The sequence below is a fragment of the Tamandua tetradactyla genome, chromosome 3 (assembly GCF_023851605.1).
Source record: "Tamandua tetradactyla isolate mTamTet1 chromosome 3, mTamTet1.pri, whole genome shotgun sequence".
Taxonomy (NCBI): domain Eukaryota; kingdom Metazoa; phylum Chordata; class Mammalia; order Pilosa; family Myrmecophagidae; genus Tamandua; species Tamandua tetradactyla.
Genome location: NC_135329.1, coordinates 38,207,456 through 38,224,423, shown reverse-complemented (window position 1 = coordinate 38,224,423; position 16,968 = coordinate 38,207,456). Strand labels below are relative to the sequence as shown.

Here is a 16,968-nt window from a genome sequence, read left to right as displayed (position 1 = left end):
AATACTTTATATTCAGATCCATTACAAAAAATCATCTGCAGCAATAAAATTTTCCATTAACTACCTGCTTTATTTTCCTACTATTTTAAAGGCTATATTCTATTATCAGGACAGCATAGTGCTTATAAGAAAATAGTCTATCAACAGTCTATGTTAGATTCAAATATCCTCATCAATATATATTATCTGCGTGATTTTTAGCAAGTTGTTTGGAGCATCTGTGTCCCAGATTGTGGATAAAAATATTTCCTACCCACTGAAGATCAAATGCAAAGTGTTTAAATAGCAGCTGGCATATATTAGCTTTATCTGTTTGCTATTACGATTTTATTATTATTATTTTTATTAGTTTAGCAAATCACCCATCCTGAGGATTGCCAAGCTATACCAACATCATTTGGTAAGTCATTAACACTTACAATTCCTCTATATCCTTCCTCACAAAATAGCATAACCCCAGTCAATAATGACAGATCACAATGTAGGGACATTTCACAAAAATAAGTGACCAGGGCGGGCCGCGGTGGCTCAGCGGGCAAAGTGCTTGCCTGCTATGCCGGAGGACCTCGGTTCGATTCCCGGCCCCAGCCCATGTAACGAAAACGGAGAAACAAAATACAATAAAACAAGAAAATGTTTAAAAAGATGTTTCCCTTTCTTCCTCTCTTCCTTCCTTCTATCCTTCCTTCCTTCTCTCTGTCTTTCCTTTAAAAAAAAAAAAAAAAAAAAAAAAATAAGTGACCAGTATTTGCCAAAACTCTCAAGGTCATCAACAACAAGGAAATCTGATAAACTGTCACAGCCTAAAGGAGCCTAAGTAAATCTGAATAAGGAATGAACTTTAGTTACTAATGGATTGATGTGGATTCATTCTTTGTGACCAATGTGACATACCTTGGGAGATGTTAATCATAGGAGCAAATGGATGTGGGGCATAAAGGAACTCTGTACTGTCTTTATGATTTTCTATAAATCTAAAACCATTCTAAGGAAAAAAGCCTATAGTTACAACATATATAAGTATTTTTTAAAAGTGTACCTATTATTTGGATAAAAAGCTAACAAATTTTGAAATTTTAGGTCTCAGTGCCTTCGTCCTATTTTCAGTTATTACATTAACAATAGGCTATAAATCATTAAAATTTAGAGCTCTTTATTACAGCCACTATTGTATGCATGGATCGAAAACAACTTTAAAAGAATATCTAAAGCTGTTTTACATTTACACAAACATTTAGAAAACTGATAACATAATTTCCTCAATGGAAAACAAAAAAGTCAGTGATATCTGCTGTTGGTTATTGTCCAGTCTATTGACAGCTTCTATGATACATTAAGAATAACACTACATATTTATAACATATTTATAGTTTCCTTGTGCATGTGCTGTACATTATAAAAAAAAACACTCAAACTGTGTGGCGTTGAATCACGTGATGGTTGCTGCTTAACTACAATAATTGAAAATAGCAAAATTCATTAGGCTGGTTAGATGTTCATTTTTTTGTGTGGAAGAATGAAGTTGTAATGTCCTGATTTTATGGAATTAGCAGCTAATTTGTTTTCTAAAATTAAACTCATAATGCAAGATACTTGAAAGTCTAACCTGGAGAAAAATGACTAGTCATAGAAAGTATACAGGCTCATCTTTAGAGACTGGATCCAGTGACTGGCAAGAGATTCTCCAAAGGGAAATGGGCATATCTAAAATGGGATGGGCACTCTTAAGCTCACAGTCCCTGAGGAGAAATACATGATGGTGTGCGACAGTAAAGGTGTATTAAAATGGTAAATAAGAATAATAGTTACAGTCCCACAATTATTAGGTGGGAGAGAAGGAAATATTGGTCTTCTACACTCTTGAATACTCTTCTATTGTTTTATTTATACAGAAGCAAGAAATAGGGTGATGTCAAAGGAAAAATAATAATTATGTACACTCTAATATCAGTCCACTAAGGATAAATATTTAGCACTTTTGATTCTGTCCTACATCGTAAGAGGTTCAGGTCTTCTAATTTGCATGTTCTACAAATTTCTTAGAATAGCTTCTAATTTCTACCTATAAATAACCCACTCTTCACATGACTGCCTGATTGATGAAACTTTGTTGACCTCTCCTGTCCTCACTATCATTTCTTTTCTCTGAACTTTTGTCTGTTTCACTTATTTTAGATATTGCTATTCTCCTTGAAGAAATTGTGAATTCCTTCAGGACTGAGCTCATGTTTTAGCTATTCAGAATTCTCTACAACAAAAAATAATTCTAGGATCTAGTAAATGGTACATAAGTATTTGGAGTTTCTTGACGGAGTAGGACAAATAAGATGTAGGTTAAATTTGAAGGAGAAACCAAAAATCTTGGACACAGGGAAATTTTTCTAAAATTTATTTTATTCTATCTCATTCACTTTTCAGAAAAGGCTTAGTGTAAGAATTTTTTAAAAAGTATTAGGCACATATCTATAATTCCTAAATTTAGATTATTTTAAGATACTTCAAAAGTTTTGCTATGGAGGAAATTCAGTTGGAAAAATGAGAAGATAGAAAAACAAAGGTAAATTTTGAAAAACACTGAATAACAGAATTTAATCAAGATAAGTCATTGGGAATCTAGTTAGAAAAAACTAGTTATTTCAAATCTGCTTTTGCTTCATTTCTTGATTCTGATGTTCTATATATTTCCATAGTAATTTGACATTACTATGAATGTTAATAAGTATTAAAAAGATAAAAATTATTCTTCAGTTATTTTTTGTTACTCATTCCAATCCAACAGTTTATCAGTTAAATTGAAGAAACAATTTTATACAATAAAATTCATCAACTTTAAATGGTTTTATTTAATTTGACCAGTTTCACTAATGTATCTAGTTGTGCTCTCAATCCCCAAATTATGGTCTAAAACATTCCATTCCTCCAAAAGTTCCCCCATACCCCTTTGCAGTCAATCCCATTTCCCTTCATCTGGTTCATGAAAACCAATAGTCTGACTTCTTTCATTATAGTTTTGTCTCTTTTAGAATTTCATATAGATGGAATTATGCAAAAAAATACACTTTTGTGTCTGGCTTCTTTCACTTAACATATGCTTTGAAGATTCATCCATGTTAGAGTCAATTTCGTTTTTATTAGAAATAGTATTCTATCGTATATTTTTATATCATCACCAGTTGATAGACATTTGGATTGTCTCCAGTTTTGGAACTATTTAGAATAAAATGCCATGACATTTAAGCACAAGTCTGTGTGTGGACATGTCTTCATTTCTCTTAGGTAAACACCTATAAGTGGACTGGCTGCACGTAAGTTATGCTTTGGACAGTCTCCCCAGTGTCCTTGTCTTCGCCACCAGTCGGGTGGTGGCAATTGCCTCTAATTCCAAGGAAACCAGAGCTTTTGCAGAAAAACTCCTAACATGGACCCACAAAAAAAGTATGACCTAAATTACTTAACTAATTTTGGATACTTATAAAATCTGGAGAACTCCCTCACACTATAAGTTGCCTTGTTAATGACAACTTTCTTTGGTCTTGTTGAACAATTTATTTTTTATAATTGAACATTAAAAAAAAAACTTCTTTTTAAAATACATACTCATTCTTAAATTATAAAAACAGATGCATTTGCCAGAATAGGAAGCTAATTTGCATGCAAGGGTAAAATGTAAATAAATTCACATTTTTAATAAAGTTTATTGTAGCTGCATGATAAAACCAGATATTGCCTATACTGTCTATTTATGCTGAATGGAATTTCTTCTGATTATAAAATTTGAGAAACAAGTTGATTGTTTTGTCCTAGCACTGTATCCACTAATTGTGTATCACGTATAACACATCACATATTTGATCCAGCTAATGTTTATCTTCGCCTTTTATGAGTGAATGTGCAGCTTAATCATTGTACCCTAGGTCACATATAGCAGAAAGGGTAAAAGAAATGATTTTGTTGTTTTGATTGTGGTTCCTATAATTACACTTATTCAAGTAATAAAGATGACTCCTATGATATCACTTTAACATCACAACCTGAAAGCAAAAGGTATCCTATTCACTGACATAGAGAGGAAAATCTTGTTCGTGTGCTATAAAATGGTATCACTGACCAATTCAAAGTGCTTTCCTTCTCTGTAAAAGACAGCATGTTTAATGAAGTAAAGAACACACACCTTAATGTATGTATGTGACCTGGAGGCTACATCAATGTAATCTCATTAAATTGAACTGACCAAAAAAAAAAGAAGTCACAGAAGATTTTAGTATCTTTAGAACACAACTGCCTACAAAATAATTTTACTCAAGTAACATTGGATCACTCTGAACCCAAAACACAGTCTATATAGTATAAGTACTAGTAAGTAAATAGGAATCTATACTATTCTGAAAATACCTTTAATAATTTGTGAAAATCTCAGAAACCATAACAGATTATTGTATGGAACTCAAATTAGACTTGATAAAATGTTTCAAATTTGTATTTTCCTATATTCAATTTTTTCCTTTAAATAACATTAAATATAAAAACAGGGTATGTTATACTTCTAAGAAAGCTGATACCTCTACCACATTCAGGACTTTATTCCTACTGAAATTTGTATTGCTGCTAAGAATTCCATCCCACAATTTATGTGAGTTAAATGTTTTATAATCCATATTTTTAATATTAGAATGTCTCCTGTTGTATAGATTAAATAGCATATGACTAAAATCAGACTTGGATTCTCGAGAACATCCCTTTGTGTCTATATTAGCTTGACTTCCTTAACTTTCTTTTAAAATTAATACTATCACTTTTCAAATTAATTAATGGAAAAGATAGCTGGAATGAGTTCATGTTAGCTCTCTCACTCTACTGTCACATTTAACTCTTCAATGTCACCTGAAGTGGATTCTTCCTAATAAACAACATGACATATGATTACTCAAGGTAATAATATATTGTATTTATTTCTGGTTTTTGCCACTTTTAAGGTGAGACACTATTATTTTTAAAACTCTTGTCAACTTATTTTATTCTTTTGCGTTAGAAATCCCTAACTCAAGATCTGCACTAAACTTGGCAGTTTACATATATGTGGACCTGACTGACATCAGGTGAGTCTGACACAAGGTAATTAAATAAATGTAATTATTAATATAATTAAATAATTAAATTTAATATGCATTACCTTTTCAAAAACTGGATAACTATAACAAAAAATGGTCAAACTTTATTGTGATTTTGAGCAAACCTGTTTCATTTCAAGCTATAAAATGCCACAAATAAAATATGAAAATCCGAAAATAAGGCAGAGATAGTTCTAATTTTTTTTTAGTCAAATTTCTAACAAAAAGATGACTCAGACCCTTCTTTAATAAAAATTAGAGATGGCAAAATATGAAGTACTGCTAATAACATTTAAGTATACAACAGCTCTTACAGACATATTTTTGAAATGCATAAAATAAAGACTTTGGTCAAATGGTACAAATATTTAATGACGGTCAAAGAAAAAGAACTGTTCAAATTGAATCTTTGGATTATAATCCAAGGGAAACATATATCAATATTATTTATTAGTAATATTAATATTTGGATTTACTAGATAGGTAACAATTTATTAGGCTACTCACTGTAAATGTACTTAAAAAGGTCATAACAAGTAATGGTCTTCATAAAACTTTTGTTAACTACATTTGTCTTTTATAAATTTTTTTGAAATTCCATGAAAATGGAAAGGTAAGTATTTAATTTACTCAGACTAGTAGGTTGTTTTGATCAAATTCAGAAATGAAACAAGTGACCCCCTTTGAAAATCATCTCTAGAGGACCAAGTGCCCCTAACATGACGAGCTGTTTACGTGTCAAATCAACTGCCATCAAAGTGTGATATTACCATCTTTTATGAGATGAGCTGATAAGTCACACAGCTGGCCTGGCAAGTTCCCTTAAAAGATGTGAATAATAAAGTAAAGGCGATTCAAAATCTAGATGGAGAAATGAAGTCTTAATTCTGTTGAGAACCTAGCACTTTTGTCCACTCACTTAATCTGCTTTTAGTAACTACCTTTTCTTATTTCTGAATTTCATTAAATAATAGTAATTATTTTTCCAGTGCCTGAAATTTAGAATTAAGTTGATTTTGTTATCATCATATAGTTTTAAAGTCCTAAATGAATTCTACTAGACAGCTGGGATTCCTAAAAATGACATTCAAATTATCTTGTATATTGAATGTTTTCACTCACACTCAGAGAAAAGGGAACCTAGAGGCAGTAAAAATAACAAAATCAGTTCGGCAGCCAGAAGTGCTTCCTGCTGCAGCTCTGAATGGTTAGGACCTTCCAGAGAAGCAGAGTGTTCAGATTATAGCAAAAATCTTGATAGAAGCTGTGCTTTAAAGAAATAACACTAGAAGGCAAAAAATGTTAAGGATCTTAAATACCACTCCAAAATGTGTATTTTGAGAACATGTTATCACAGAAAAATATTCAAATTAAAATGATGAAAGAATCATGAAAAAATTTAGATTCATGCATATAGATTTTCATACCACCTAGAATGGCTGACATTTAAAAGATGCAACATTTTAAATGTTGACAAGAATTTAGAGAAACCACAACTCTTCTAAACTACTGACAGGGTATAAAATACATAATCATTTTGGAAAACAATTCAGTTCCTTATAAGTTGAACATATACTTAAAATATGACTCAACTATCCACAACAATAAAAATGAAAACATACGTCCAAAGAAAGCCTTATGCACAAATATGCATAGAAGCTTTATTCTCAATAGCCCCAATTTGGAGACAAGCCAAATGTTCACAACAGGTAAACAGATGAATAAAATGTTACATATCATACTACTCCAAAATAAAAGGAGATGAACTCTGAATACTTGCAGTAACATGATTGACTCTCAAAATCATTATGTTGAGTAAAATAAAACATAAACAAAAGAGTATAAATTACATGATTCCATTTATGCAGCATTTTTTTAAATAAGGAGAACTAATCCAAAATGGGGTGTTTCAACAGCACCGCTGTTGACATTGGGGCTATTAGTGTCTATGCTTCTGTGCACTGTAGAATGTTTACAGCATCCGTGGCTTCCACCCACCTGATATCAGTAACATTCAATCACTAGCTGTGACAATCAAAAATGTCTCCAGTCATTGCCAAGTCACGTGGGAACCAAACTTACACCTAGTTCAGAACCACTGATACATAAGTACAGAGGAAAATCAGTGAATGCCTGGAGTTAGGGATAGAGGTAGGGATAGATTGCAGAGGGGCACAAAGAAACTTTGGGAAGTGATGGATATGTTCAATCTTGGTTGTGGTGGAGGTTTTGCAGGTGTATGCATCTGTCAAAATTCATCAAGTTGTACATTTAAATTATTTTAATATATTAAATTATACCCCATAAGGTTGCATAAATTATACCTCAAAAAATTGTTAAAATAGATTTTCAGAATAAACATTGCTATGGAACAAAGTATGTTGGCTTTCTGTTTCATAATCATTTATATCTTACCCATACTATGTTATTAACTCCCACCTCTTATCTACCAAAAGCTATAGAGATGCACATAGCCAGAGCTGCCATGTCTGCTCAATGGGTTGTGCACTGAACCACTCCGGAGGGTGCCAGGCTAATTATTATTTGTCTATATTTATATCCATTTATATATATGACTTGTTTAATAAAATAAGTGAAATCTGAAGCAAAATATATATTTTATACCCACACATACACACATCCATATACACTCTACTGAGAGTAGCATGTAGTATGGAATCTAAAGTTGAATTTAAAAGGGAAGCTGTGTAACATCATTTCTTCCATGAAAATCTGGGAATACTTACTGTAAGAAAGATTTTATTACATTATCATTATCAATGTTAATAATAACAGAAAATATTTAGTACCTATTTACTGTGTGCTGGCAACTGTGTAAATGCATGATTTTATAAATGTTACACAAATTTTAAATTATAATCTAAGTGTGATGAGAGCAGAGGATGCATTTCCCTTGTTTCTTCTTATTTTTTCAGTGCTGAGAAGAGGCACATGGTATTTAATTACTATTATCAAAAAAATATTGTCTATAAAGGTTGTTTCTTTCATCTTACAATATTTCGTAACACTTTCACAAATACAAGAGAGAGGTTCCTTCATTTACCCCATTTTACAGACTTGAACTCAAAAAAAAAGTAATATTTGGAACACTGCACAGTAGAACAGCTAGTAAATAAGATTTAAATTGAGGTCTTCCTGTCTGCATTGTCTGAGCCTCTCCTAGTTTTCGGCTCTTCAAGGAGATCAGGAACCCTCCCAGCAAGGGATTCTAGGAAATGTAGTTTCCATTATAATACAAGAGAGAGTATATTTAAAAGTGACAATTTTACTACTTGGTATATATCCAGAAAAGCTTAAAGCATTGATACAAACAGACATTTGCACACTGATGTTAGTAGCAGCATTATTCACAATAGTCAAACAATGGAAACAATCCAAAAGCCCATCTACAGATGAGTGGATTAACAAAATGTGGTATATACATACGATGGAATATCATGCAGCAGTAAAAAGAAATGATGTCCTGAAGCACATGACAAGATCAATGAGATTAAGGACATGATGCTGAGTGAAATAAGCCAGACACAAAAGGAGAGATACTGTATGGTTCCACTTTTAGGACCATGGTAAAGGTAAAATTGGAGGCTTATAATACAGCATATAGTGGATTTGGAGATACATAGAAGCTAGAGATGGGTGAACAGTTAGCTAATGAGGTTGAACTCAAATGTAAGGGAATAGATAGAACTGAAGGCAGTTCTCTAGTGGGTCTATAAGTAATACTACTATGTTGAAGGTGAGCAGGATTGAAAGGGATTATATAGACCTATGTGTACCACTGATTAACACTAGAAATATAAATAAGTTCTCTCAAGAACTACTTTAAAAGGTATGATTCCTGTACAAAGAGTGTTTAAATCCAGTGTATAGGGGGAAAACCGCTAATGCATGCGATGGGCTATGTTTAACAGGAAACCATTAGCACTACCACAGCAACAGCAGAGGTAAACAACGGGGGGAGGGACAAGAGTTAAGGAGAGGTTTAGATTTCCTATTTGGTGAGGGTGTATTTATTGGTTATCTTTCTCTAGGGAACAATGACATTTATCTAAAATTGAGTGTTGACTGTGGAATTTGGACTTTATGCAAAATGCCTAATGAATGCAGGTGGCTGAAGGATGCACTGACTGAGAAATAGATTGGTGAATGATGGTATGTACATATGATTGAAAATTGTGCTGCTACAAAAAGGAACAAAATTGTGAGGCATACAATGATGTGAATCAACCCATGGGACATTTGGTGAGGCAAAAGAAGCCAGAAACGGTCTCTTTTAGAAAATTCTTATTAAGAAAACGGGGCCTACATTGTAAGCCCTTATAGTAGACATATTTAGTCCCAAACTGCAAGTATTATTTCTGGATTTTGAGAGGCTGTTTTATATATGTATAACTGAGTATTTAGAGACAAGAACGAAGCCAATCAGTTGGGATTAAGGTAATTCAGAACACAGGGGTAAGGAAGACATTGTCTATATTTTAGAACCACACTTACTCTTTGAGACCAAAGGAAGAAAGGTTTATTGTGTCCGGAACCTAAATTTTCAGTAGCACATAATCTAACTCAATCTGTCTGTATAGCTCATTTAAAGAATTGAAACACAGGGAGCCCAGAATAAGAACGAGGGTCTTTAATCCTGTATAATTTAATGTAATACCTGGATAAATGCTACAGTATATTAAGCAGATAATAAAAATAGTATTGGCAAATTTCCTTGATGGATGGGAGAAAAAATATGGAATTATTAAACTTTATTATCAGGAAACCCTTGATACTGGGTCAAATATTAGGGACACCCAAATCAATAGGCCAAGCTGTTGATCTTGAAGCTTACTCTTGGGAAGCTTATGTATGTAGTGAAGAAGCTTAGCTTACCTATAGGTATGCCTATGAGTTACTTCTGTAGGACCTCTTTTGTTGCTCAGATGTGGCCTCACTCTCTCTAATACCAGCTCTGCAAGTGAAATCATTGCCCTCCCCCGATGTGGTACATGATATCCAGGGGTGAAAGTCTCCCTGGTGGCATGGAAGATGACTCCCAGTGATGATTCCAGTCTTGGCACCATGGAATCAACTATTCCATCCTGACCAAAAGGGGAAAAAGAGATGTATTTAATAAAGTTTCAGTGGCTGAGAGATTTCAAATAGAATCGAGAGGCTACTCTGGAGGCCACTCTTATGCCACCTTCAGAGAGGCATTGCTACCTATCATAACCTGCCAATCTCCAACAAAACCATTCCAGCCAATCCTAAAAAACACCTAGGGCAATATATAAGATTCTATAAACATCCTATGCACTAGAGTAACTTTCCAGAAACCTACAACTGCCAGATGGGTCCTTGGACAAGTCCTGAAACCTAAAGGACCCAGCCTCTTCAGAACATAAGCTAGTTTCATTTCCCTACTCCATACTATTGACAGCTCCTGACAACATGAAAAATTTAGCATGGCATAGACCAAATACCCCACAAAGAGTGGGATAGATAGATCAAAGGTGACGGTGGAGTTATACTGAGAAGGTAGGATTCAACTAATGAAAATGATTGCTGAATTGTTAAATTGATATTTCTTTTAGTCTTCAGCATCTTAAAGCAGCTAGAAGTAAAAACCAAAAATTGTGGAATTGTAACCCACACCAAACTCTGAAAGCTATTCTACAATTGTTGTGTTGTACTTTGAAATTTATTGCTTTTTTGTATATATGTTATTCTTCACAAAAAAGAAAAAAAAATCAATTGTGATGATAAAAAATATTTATGCCTTGTAACTTCCTATGTTCTGGAGTAGCTAGAAGGAAACATCTGAGATGATGGTATGGTAGCCCGTGACAAACTCTGGGATCTGTCCTGTAACTACTTGTTGAAGAGTGCTTTGAAAACTACTTGCTTTTTTCTTCCTTTGCTTTGTATATATGTTATATTATACAATTTTAAAAAGTTAAAAAAAAAAGTGGCAATATTGTTCAGACACCAAGAAAGGCACTATACTGATTCTCTCCATGGGATACAGAGAGGAAGTAGATTCAGAATTTTATAATACCGTTGGGGTACAGGTCTTTATAACAGTTAAAATTCAGTCTATCTCAATCTCTATATCCATTTGCAGATGCAATATCTGGGCCAATGCCAACCTTGCCTACTGCTCAGTATCCCTTTTTGTCCTACAGCAATGCTGCAACCTTGGATACTTAGGATTTTCCTCTATCCTCTTTTCTCACCGGTCTTTTTAATGTGCCGCATTTTTATTCCAGTTTGTATGTTTACCAACTTCATCAGCAAACCAAGGCTCTTTATTTGGAAGCCAGTGCATCTCTTTTAGTTTGTAAAAAGTCTATTTAAACTGCACTCATTTTGCCTCTTCCTTAACCTCACTCCAGTGCCTTTTTTAGTAGGATATTTTCCCTTATTCCTAGTACATGGGTTAAAATTGTATTTTTACATAAATTTTCTCCTGTTTTCACCTAATCTACCTCATTCCCACTGAAAACAATTGGCCAAACTTGTTTATTGGTTCAGCTCTTTATATGGCAGGTAATATATTACCCAAGGGCTTTCCAAAATTTAGATTTATCACGTATTACATCTCTTGCTTTACTTTTCCTCTGTCCCTATGATAACTTGTTACATGAAAGAGGGCATCTTCTTAATGTTTCAAACAATCAGATAGCCATTTGACATTTAATATATAATTACTCAGTAGAAAACAAAAGAATATTTGCACTATTTTTCCTTTATTACTTGCCTGACGCTAAATTCAGGCTTACATTGGCTTTTAATTTTTCCACTTAAAAGAGATAAGAGCAGATGTTTCACGGTATGAATCCAGGGCAGCAATGTTGGTTCTTCATTGGTGGCTCAGTCAGGCCCTTTGGGCTGGTAATTCCTTCATGCTCTGCTTCTTGAGTTAACCTCGAAGTTTCTCTCTGCACTGAGTTAATCGGTTCTTCATCACTTGAGATGGTTAAAAGGCAAAGCATCTCCACTGGAGACACAAAGATTTTCTTTTAGGTGGCAAAACTTTGAGTGGTTCTTCTGCTTTCCCATAAACCAAAGGAATCTGAAAGCCATTCTTGGCATCTCCTAGGAGAATATTTTATTACATCATCTAAGGATTCATTACAGAATTCTAAGGCTTTTTAACATTATCTTAGAATTATGTAAAAATGCCTTTGAGTTTTTCTAAATGTAGAATTTTAGACAAAACCATCACAGTAAATGTACCTTAGAGCCTTTCCTATTCATGACAATAAAACTGTTCAAATATTTCATCTATAGGCATGCTTAAGCACATTTTCTTTTTAAAGTTCCACTTCATTTTCAGATCAAAATACTTAATGCAAAATTTATCTAATTACCAGTAGATGTTCATATAGTTAATCACAAAAATTAAGATCAAGGTGATTTTATGGTTTTTGTCTTTAATCTCTTTAAGGACATTGTGAGATCTAGTTAAATCAATATTCTTTATTCCATGTAAGACAATATTAAAACAAAGAGTATCCTCCTGACATTTAATATGTGATTATCTTCCATTTGGATGGATACTTCAAAATATTTCAGGCCTAAATATGAAATATAAATATTTCCTTCTAAATAGTATAATTTAAATGACATTTTTGAATACTGTTTGAATGATACACTTCTCCAACCCCCAAGAATGAGTAAAACAATATTTTTCTTTTATGTTAAATCTCAACATAATTGTTTGATCTGTCTCTCTACATCTTCTGTTTCTCCCCTTCATTCCCACCCAATGACCCTTATTTTGCTGCTAAATAGAGGAACAAATAACTTCAATAGATAACACATCTGTATCTTTGATTTATCACCTGGACACTCCTTTATAATTCTATCTGTCAATCAATATCCTGCAGGAGAGAATATTGGGAATATTTGTGATTGGGGTTAAGAAAACTTTAAGGGTTGATACTGAACCCCTAAACGTGCAAGGGTTATGGCTAGTGAGCTGTTACCAGAGAGAGTTATGTAGAATGGACCATCTGATAAGAGCCACTGACTTGGCAACCCAAAAGAATGTGATCCAAGAGATTACATATCCCTACCTCACCCTGTTCCCTCTCTGATCAACCGCAGTTGATCCCCACTAATACCATGAGAAGCCACTGGGCAAAGGACTTCATTGATGAATTCAGCCTTCCAGTACAGAGCTCAGAGCTTGGAGGAGAATGATGGAAAGTAGGTCTCAGGGACTGAAAGAAGACAATGACAGAGTCCCCACGTCCCAAGTCAGCCACCCACTCCCATGATCATTCTCAAGTCCCAACTAATAAGAAATGTTCCACCTATAGATATTTTATTTAAAAAGTCCCACTCTTAGGCCACCACATTCTATCTAACCCTTTCAGTCACTTCTAAAAGCACAATACGAATATTTTCACCTGCATGGAGACTTCCAAGTAACAAATATTGTAAGCTCTACCTTCAAAATATTTTTCAAATCAAATGGCTGCTTACAGCTAGTGATTTATTCCAAGATGCCAATAGCTCTCATCTGGACTCAGGCAACAAAGTCCTTCTCAGACTCCTGCCTCCACTCTTACTTCTACCCCTACCCCAACAGTCAATGCTGCGGACATCAATCAGATTGTTCCTTTAAAAGTGCATGTAAGATCAGGTCATTTCCCCATAGCAAACCTCCACTGGCTTTCGATAGCGTCACAATAAAATACAATATTTCTGTTGTGATCCTGCACAATGTTGCTCCTACCACATGCTAAAAAAACTCATTTTTACATTATTCTTCTTGCTGTTTAAGAAGACACGCCAGCACAAGCTCACTTTGTGATCTGGCATTTGCTATCCCTCTTCCTGGAACACTCTCCCCAGATACCCACTTGTTTTGCTGCCTCACTCCATTCAGTCCATCTCTTAGAGAAACATGCTCTGATAACTGGATCCTAAATAGTCAAAACTCCTGTCATTCTCTAGCACTTTGAGCTGACACACTACCCCCTATACTTTTCTTCATTGGACTTATCATTATCAGGTACAGTATCAAATCTAATATACTATAAATTATGAAAACATAATTATTTCATGTAGCATTAAGGAAAGAAAATCAATAAATTGGTATGAGGTTGTTTTAGTTTCTTTGTTAGCTGCCAGAATGCAATATACCAGAAACAGAATGGCTTTTAATAAGGGGAATTTAATATGTTGGTAGTTTACAGTTCTAAGGCTGAGAAAATATCCCAATTAAAACAAGTCTATAGAAATGTCCAAATCAAACACATCGAGGGAAAGATACCTTGGTTCAAGAAGGCCGATGAAGTTCAGGGTTTCTCTCTCAAGTGGAACAGCACATGGCAAGCACAGTCCGAGTTCCTCTCTCATCTGGAAGGGCACATGGCGAACACGGCGTCATCTGCTAGCTTCTTCTCTCCTGCCTTCTGGTTTCATGAAGCTCCCTGGGAGGCATTTTCCTTCTTCATCTCCAAAGGTCCCTGGCTGGTGGACTCTCTGCTTCATAGTGCTGCTCTCTCTGAATCTCTCATTCTCCAAAATGATTTCTCTTTTATAGGACTCCAGTAAACCAGTCAAGACCCACCCAAATGGATGGAGACATGTCTTCACCCAATCCAGTTCAACAACCACTCTTGACTAAATCACATCGTCCAAGGAGATGATCTGATTATAGTTTCAAACATGCAGTATTGAATAGGGATTATTCTACCTTTATGAAATGGGATTTTGATTAAAACATGGTTTTTCTAGGGGGCATATGTCCTTTTAAACCAGCACAGAGGTGCTCTTATCAACAATTGAGAGACATGTCCTCAGTTAAAAAACTTAAGCGAAAATAATTTGTCTTAGAAACAATGAAATATAAGCATTTTTATTATCATTACCATTGCATTTTATTTTATTTTTTTACTGCTTGCCTTCCTTATTGGAATTTAAAATCTGCAAGGGCTGGCGTTGTGCCTGTTTGTTACTTCTGTATCCCCAGTCTTCAAAACAGTGATACAAATTAAATCCCAAGCAGACATCGGTAAAATTAATGGTCTCAACTAAGTCTTATCTTTAGCAGTTTTAGCTTTATGGTTTTTTAAGTAATTTAAAAAAAAAATTCTGCATCTTCTAGACGTTGTATATGTTATACTATTTGATAATAATAAATATTATAGCAGCATTCTGGTAATATATTTTGCAAAACACCAAAAGTATGATGTTTGGTGTAGTTCTGTACACATGATGCTGAAGAAATCGTTTCTGAGGAAAAGTTCATTATTTTTAATATAATGACAACAAGCATTTTCAGGAGTCAAAGCTAGATGTTTCCTTCTAATCTTCTCAAAAGAAACATTGTTAGTGGCTTTAGATTTTTTCAATATGCTAATATGTTATGATTAGGAGAAGGATTAGAAATGAAAACTGTATTAATCATTTTATTGACCTCTTTATGCATTTCTTCTCCATAAAATAACATGAAGTAGAGAAAGAGAAAGAAAGAAAAAAACCATATAAGCAGCAGGTTGGAGCACTAAAGGAGAGAGCTTTAAAAATGGGCTTATTGCTCATTTAAAGTGTGGAGCTTAATTCTTATCACCAGCCTGTGGCTGTCACGCATCAAAAAGCTTCAAAGAATGAAGGGCAAACTCATTTTCTTTGCTTGATCTTCCTGGTAGGGAGGGAAAAAAATCAAATGCTATTGTGTGAATTTATCATAACATTGTTCAAGGGGAAAATTCATAACAATCTATCTGTGGCTCACTTGATTTGATGTATTCTTGTCTAATGCCATCATTTACAGACACAAGATATGCATCCCAAATGACAGAACAGCTCTCAAACTGTCAACCCTAAGCCATTATTACTGGTCTCAACTCAGGAAATTTCAACTATGGAGCAGACTTTGTTTTCATATGGAACCTGCCTTTTGGTTGAACTTGAACAACTTGAACAGTTCCTACTTTTCTTAGGGATGGATTAAATAGACTGCATAACTTGTAAACAAAGTTAGCAAACATTTATACCAATGGGACAGTGGAAAACAGATTAACCTTAGCAGCTTCTAAAGTCCTGCTTAAGGAAATTTCAATAAAAGGTAGCATACTCAGTGAAAAAGCCAGATTGCAGCAGCTGATTCTTAGGGTATCAGCTAAGAATATCAGCTAAGAATATCTAGTCTGAAGGGTAAATAACCTTCAGACTAGATATTTTCTTTGTGTATAAGATTATATTAATTATAGTTTTATTGTTAGCATTGCCATGTTTCCTTTCTAATAATAGTAGAAGAGAAATAAAAACAACAACACTACTCCACCAATGCCACAGATATGGATAATTGATAGATATTTCCAAAATAAAGCAAGATTTTGGCTTTGTTTTTTTTTATTTTTTATACATGGGCAGGCACCAGATATCAAACCCGGGTCTCCAGCATGGCAGGCAAGAACTCTGCTACTGAGCCACTGCTGCCCACCCTAAAGCAGGGTTTTTATACAAAAAAAAAGAATTATGTATCAGTCAAACTTACCAGACGTAAAAGTGGTAGAACTTGAAAATTTGTAAATATTTAGGGTCATCCGGATATGGTAAATGTAATCCTAGGTTTTACTATTTTTAATTAAAATATTGATTTCAAAGTAATTGTGGATCCATATTAAGTTGTAAGAGACAATATAGAGAGATCTGTTGTAGCCCTTGCCCAGTTTCCTGCAGTGATATCACAACCATACCTTCCTTGATGCGGTCTAGACACAGAACATTTCCATCAAATCGAGGGTCTCTAATATTGACCATTTATAAACACATCCAATTTCTCTCCTGCACCTGTTCTCTCCTTAACCCCAGTCAACCACTTATTTGTTTTCAA

At 34.2% G+C, this 16,968-nt stretch overlaps 1 protein-coding gene across 1 annotated transcript in view; it reads right to left on the bottom strand.

The window, feature by feature from the left end:
- The window catches only part of CSMD1 (CUB and Sushi multiple domains 1), a 519,811-nt gene extending 503,133 nt beyond the window's left edge, over positions 1-16,678 (bottom strand). Inside the window, 1 exon segment of the mRNA XM_077151716.1 lies at positions 16,630-16,678. Coding sequence (XP_077007831.1) covers positions 16,630-16,678 — 49 coding nt within the window.
- Positions 16,679-16,968: the final 290 nt, after the last annotated feature.